The 6,604-nt window shown below is 38.9% G+C and overlaps 1 protein-coding gene across 4 annotated transcripts in view; it reads right to left on the bottom strand.

The window, feature by feature from the left end:
• Positions 1 to 3,433: 3,433 nt before the first annotated feature.
• The window catches only part of ASMTL (acetylserotonin O-methyltransferase like), a 31,661-nt gene continuing 28,490 nt past the window's right edge, over positions 3,434 to 6,604 (bottom strand). For 3 of the 4 annotated variants that reach the window (XM_009666429.2, XM_068922326.1, XM_068922379.1), the window contains exon 13: positions 3,434 to 3,846. In XM_009666429.2, coding sequence (XP_009664724.2) covers positions 3,632 to 3,846 — 215 coding nt within the window. In that variant the 3' untranslated portion in view covers positions 3,434 to 3,631. Of the gene's footprint in view, positions 5,386 to 6,604 lie in introns of all 4 variants that reach the window. The other variant, XM_068922344.1, reaches the window with a different exon arrangement.

Below are 6,604 nucleotides of genomic sequence, written 5' to 3'. Positions count from 1 at the left end.
GTTTTTCCACATCAATCCCTTTTCTGTACTATGGTCTGCTTTTTTGTATGTTTTCTTTTTTCATTTATCGTTGAAATTTACGTTAACCCATTTAAACCTTACACAGCTGGATGTAAATCAGTGCAAGACAGCCAAATGCCAAATTCAGTGGCATGTCTGGTCAGCACAGATGGTCAGTTCAGGGGATAATCAAGCAAACTAGAAAGCTAGTTCTGCTGTGAATATTGAATGCCAATTTAGGAATGAGGCACTACCTCACCCACAAAGTTACTGTGAGTGGTCCCCAACAGCAGCAGCACTCCTTCGTGGAGGAGGAGAGTGAATTTTGGGTCACTGTCTGGACACCAGAGGCTTTTCCTCTGTACTCATCAGCCTCATGGTCACACAGACTTAAGGCACGCCCTTGTTCCCAAAGTTTGTTCCCACCTGCTCATCCTCACCCTTGCACTGTCGGTGCCACATCTCAAAGCTTTTCTATACCTCATGGAACTGATCCAGCTTAAAACAAATGAAACACCAAAAACAGTTACACCTGCATTACCTACAATGTAAAAGTATGGTCCTCACTTCCTTTTTAAATGCTTAAAGTTAGTTGATGTAAAAACCTCTTACAGGGGTTGTCAGAGGAGGCGCTCGTCACAGATCCCCTGTCCCTATAAGGCTGCTTTCCCATCAGCAATTTCTGTTACCTTTGCTGTATACTGAAAGTGAAATTTTACATCTAATGGCCAAAGTTCTGTCTGAAATTATACTCGTTCTTTTTAAAAGTCTTGAAATTATTTTACAGCTGGAGGGCATTAGGTCACACACACCTTTAATTTAATAGCACTTTGTTAGTACTTTTCTTTCGTAATTGCTTTCACTTTTCCTTTCAGTGGATCTCTCATACAAACAGAAATAAAGCAAAACAATTTTTTTTAATAGGTCGGTATGACTGAAGATAAACCGCAGAACTGCAGTAGCTGAGGTATCTGAAACCGCTGTTTACACATATATGTGCTCTACTGGATTTCAAAAAGAGAGCATCTCTCAAAGAGTGTGTAGTGACAATCTGATGTGCTAGGCATAGTTCTACTTCATCTACCAGACCTTTTTTCTCAGGTAGTATGATAGTATGTATTAATACATCACTATACTGTTTATTGTACGTTAAAAATACAGAGTAAGTTGTATGCTATTTTATATTCTAAACCCTTGAATGGATGTAGCGAACTCACTCCTGTGCCCACACAGGGCTAGACACACGCAGTTACAGGACCATATTTTGGAAGTATATAACGAAAGGCTGTGATGCATATACTCAAGGATGCACACATTACTTGAACTGTCGTATTCCCACAGAGACTAGGCCCTGGGTGTTTTTGTTTATTTGACTGGTGAAGGAGCAATTGACAGGACCAGACCAAAGCTTCCAGCTCTTAGCACAGGTGTCTGAGATGATTCCCACTATCCTAATTAATTATCCTATTAATTATCTCATAACAAAAGTAAAGAAGCCAAGGGAAATCACTGAAAGCAGCAGGTCTTCTTTGTATTATTAACAGAAGCATCTTTGCAACTGCAGACAAAGGAAGACAAAAACTAACTTGTTGCTACTGCAGTGTAATGCTGTCCTTGAGATTTACCTTGATCAGATCAAACGTGGAATGGCCATACTAAAACTTTATTTCTCAGCACCATGAGACTATAGCAGAGACGATGGAGAATCCAGCAGACTTCTAAATTTTTTTTCACTTTTTTTTTTTTTGAAAATTCTCTCTGAAGTGATCTTACTGGCTGTGAAAACTTTTTTTTTTTCCCCCCAAAAGAGTAGCTCTATTGAATCTTAAGAAAAGGAAATGGTTGCATTGGTAATGGGCAGACATGGAAGGCACCTATTGACAGTTGAAGAAAATTGTTTTCGCAGCTAAAAGTTGTAATCTGTTACAAATAAGAATACAATATAGCCTTGCACAGCAAGTGAACCTTGCAGATTTTTCAGAATCAGGATATATTATCCATCAGATGTCTATGTTGTAAGAATGATGAAGCTGCATGCAGAAGCATGCACAATACTCAGGCTGGAACATTTATAGAGGCAGATACACTGACATTAACTGATCACTTATGGGTATCAGAACACAATTTATCTATTGAGAGAGGAAGTATTAATTAGGACACTGCTGTTTAGCTTTTTTGTAAAATTTCCAATCTGTGTAAGGCAACTCCCATCGATGAGAGAAACTCCTACCCTTCAGTGCTCAAAAGCTCTTTGTCTTAAAATGCTCATGGCAAGCCTTACAATCTGCCTTCACAGGCAGAAGGTTATTTGTGCCACATGAACACGTCTTGGGAGACGGAGGATTACCCAGTGGTGACAAACTCCATAACACTAAAGGGACTGTGAGTTTTTTCATTGATTTTCACATGCACGCTGATGAGTCATTTGTCTATTATTGACCACTTGGTATATTCCTTTTTGGGGTTACTTACGGGGGCCTTCCCACCCATGTTTGTGGGTGCAGTCCTGAAAAAAACAGTATGCCTCTTAGTAGCCACTTTTTCCCACAGTCTCAATTTGTTGAGACCTGCAAACAGTTGGGAGTATGTCACTGGAGGAAATCGGAGCCCTGTGGCCTAAAACAGTAGCCATATGATCATCTTGACTCAATTACAAAGGAGAAGACATGGGCTGGGACAGAGCACTGTGATCATGGAGAAAGGACAGGAGAAGGAATTCTGGGAATTAACTATACACGAGCAAAGGGGAAAACAAAGAGCCCATGCTGGGCAGTGGGGATGACACCTCTGGCATCTCAGGCCAACCTCATCTGCATACAGGCAGTAAACAGTTATGTGGAATCCAGCCCCGTCTACACCGTTTCTTACTATGTAAGGAGCACAAACAACTGTAAGACAACGAGGGAAAAAGGTGAGCAAGAAATAAGGAGGAACCACTGTAAAAGGCATCTGAAACATATCCCTCTAATCAAGCTGTGACCTGTGAAAAGGAAGAGAAAGTGAACAGCAGAAGGTGTGTTGAAAAAGAAAAAAAGATGCAAAGAAGCAGCAAAAAAGTGTATAAAAATAAATAAAAGTGATAAAGACAGAAGAAAAGGTAGAATGCAAAAGTATAGGCAAGTTGTGGAGTGGGGTAAGGCAATGCTGCTTTATTTACAGCAGAGTGTAAAACAAAAATGATATTAAAAAGGATGATGGAAAGAAATAGTGTAGGCAAAATGTTACTGCTAAACCTCTGAAACAGGGAAAGGGGCAAAGCAACGTGTGCTGTTCTAAAAATTAGACCATCCTAGTTGCACCAAATATAAAGAAACAATGATTTCTCAGCAATGTCAATATTAGTGTAAAGCTGCTGACACAGTTTGTGATTTGAGGCTCGTTTCTGAGGGTACTATGAACGCTGTGCAGTCATAACATCACTGCCACCAAATAATACCAGAATCTTGGGCCTCATTTTACTCAAAGTTTAAAATAAATGCAATCAATCTCTTTCCATTGTTAAAATTAACTTCAGAAAGCTGACAAAGCATTTCTTGTCTATAATATTGATGGTAAACTGAACATATATTTGCATAATTAAAAAAACAGATATGACTACTGATACATTCAAATTTTAGTACTAAATCTTTTTCTAGGTCTTAACACAGAGAATCACATCTAATACATTTCCTGTCAAACTGATTTTGACATTTGTGAATCCATGTTGTTCCAGTAAGCATCGATATTCAGAGACACTTCTCTCCTTTCCCTCTGTCTGCACAAGCATGTTCAAAGACTGCAGCAAAGCTGTGGCTCTGTTTTTCTTCTCATCATCCAACACCATTTCAGCTAGCAAAATCCCACAGCCTAATTTGAAAACAAACGCATGCAACAGTACTAGTCCATTATCAGACAAGAGAGAATCTCATTTACCATACAGAAAGGTGCAAGCTACAATACAACAGTGATTTCGTTTCTCATTTACTGATTTGCCCTTAGTTAAAGTTAAAAGTACTGTATAATCCACTATTATTAGAAATTGAAAAAACAAACCAGGAAATTTCCTTTCACAATATCGAGGGATCAAACCCTCACAAGTTAATATATGGCTCTGTTTCCAGAAGAGGAAACTACTTCTTTGCACTTGGCTATGAGAGTTATGGAAAAAAGTACAGTAGGAATAGCAGTGCTATTTCTTTAGAATATAATACTGCTTCACATTTATATTGCAATTGTGCCACAGAGACAAAGTGGTGGAGAGATCCCTGATGGCAAGCATTACAGAAGCAGAGGAGCAGCCAATGTGGAAACATTATTTCTGTGGGGGCTGCGGTCTTTGTGGTGGGAGAGATCTAGGTATGAGAAAAGAATTCAGGTGATTCTGTTTTCACACAGCCTCTTTCTTCCTTAATCTTCACACCCATGAGGGGAAAGCAAAGACAAGAGCGAGGGAGACTACTGACAAAATAAGCATCATTTTACTTCTTATCTTTTGGCCCTACATCTTATGTGATAGTTTCTCTCTGACAGCATAGCGGAGGTAGGAGGCCACCAATGCAGTGCAAAACAGATCTGTTTCTGAAGCACTTTTTGCACTGCACAACATTATCATCTTTGTTCTAACCCTTAGGACAATCCCCTCCGAGCCACTCTTACCAGCCCACCTCACACATCTAGTGCTCAGTAAAAAGTAAAATTAAACATAACACTGCAGTCTTTCAGAGAATAAATTGAGATCTGAGGATAAGAAACGCTAAGACCTCAGTGTAATGATCGAGAGTCATGCGAGTTCTTCTGACATCTTATTATTAGCCAATTCCCTGCTTCATCCCCCTATCATCAGCTATCTTACTAGAGGTAAGTAGAAACCACTCATTCCATAATGAATCAACAACACAAACATGTTTTACAAAGAAAAAGTAGCCAATCATGTTTGAGGTGAACCTGAACATACAGTCTCTCTCCAGTGGGATTCTTCTGCCCAAATTCAGGCATCCAAAAATTAGATAGCTGTATTTCAGCTAGCCCCTTTTTAAATACCATCTGAGTACATGAAAAGAAACCAGCATCCCCAGAAGGCAATTCAGTCATCTTACAATAATCACATAAGTGACATGAAACATCCTCTGAAAATGCCTATTCTTCTACTGACGGAAGGAGCTCAAGGTGACTAGACGACTTAAATACCTGATGCTTAGGTTTCTAAAGCTGGGATGATAAATCCAATTTGTTATTACACAGTATAGTTTCTATTCCCTTTCTCTATGATACTGCTTTGCCTTTAACAGATTGAACTGATTACACAGAAAACATTCCCAGGTAGACTAATGCAGGACTATCCTTTCTAAGTCACTCAGACAGTTTTATATTACAGGTCTGGAAGAGGGTGTCTGAACTTTGAACACTCTGAAAGGAAAGCACAAAATAATGGTCACTTTAATCTGTCACAGGAAGTTATTTGCGACATCTAGATAACAACAGCATAATCTAGCAAAAATACTCCCAGGAAGCACAGCCAATCCAGGAAGAACAGCTTCTAAAGTTAAAACTCAGTAAGATAAATTAGCATAGGGAAGAAAATTAACTGTAGAGAAATGTTTAAGATTTTCTCATGTCACTGAAATCTCTTCATGAGGAGGACTAAAGCAGAAGGACTTCCAGCCCTTCCAGGAAGCATACTCTGGTGAAGAAATTTTGGCCACAGTTTTATAGGAAGTCAAAGTTACTCGTGACAATTTTTCTGAATTAAAAAGTCATTTAATCCAGAGTATCAAGGCTTAGCAAGAACATTAAATTTCCAGCCAAAAGGTAGGGAAAACCATGTAAAGTGACAGCTGTCTGGAAACAATTTTTTTTTTTTTTTAAAAACACATAACAATCCCTCTGTTATCCAGCAGTCAGCTAACATCCAAAACTGAACTGAGAGCTCACAAAAAGGGTTTAGTCATTAAATAGCTCTTCCTAAGCTTCTGTGCTGAGTAGCTCAGGTGAGGCAGAAAACTGACATAAAACAAATTACTGAGGTAAGACAATCAGCTAAGTTTTGTCTCTTCTGTCTTATAGGCTTCTCCATTCATCCTCCTTGAGGATTCTTACTCACCTCAGCATTCAGTGAGCAACTGACAGAGTTCTGGTTTCTCTTATTTTACCTATCATTCTTTTAACCCCCACAATTCTCTACCTCCTCTTCATTATTTCACTCAGGCCTGGTTTCCTGGTCAAGGACTAATTGATTTCCCCACATTTTAAGGCAGAGCATAGGTTAAAAGACAGCTTTTTTCAAGCAGGCATACCTGAATATCACTTCCCAAGAACCCCAGAAAACTTACAGGCTTTACTGGCAAGAGTTAAGTTAGGATTTTAAAATATACTCCCTCATTTAAGATTTGTCATGTCTTGATTACTGAGCAGCCCCAAATTTTCCTCAGCTATGCCCACTGCTCAAGAAGTCTTTTCAGTGCAATAATACTATTAAATCCACCCCTTTAAAAGTCAGGAAAACACACCAGCTTTCTCAAAGGAAACTGAAGAACCAAGTTTGAACATTAATGATAGTTGCCTGAGAAATGATAAACTGGTTATCTGGGATATTCAAAATGATCACAGAATAATTTAGATTGGACAG

This window comes from Struthio camelus, chromosome 1 (assembly GCF_040807025.1).
Source record: "Struthio camelus isolate bStrCam1 chromosome 1, bStrCam1.hap1, whole genome shotgun sequence".
In the NCBI taxonomy this organism is placed as follows: Eukaryota; Metazoa; Chordata; class Aves; order Struthioniformes; family Struthionidae; genus Struthio; species Struthio camelus.
Note: the sequence above shows the minus strand (reverse complement) of the source record. Positions and strands in the feature narration are given on the sequence as shown.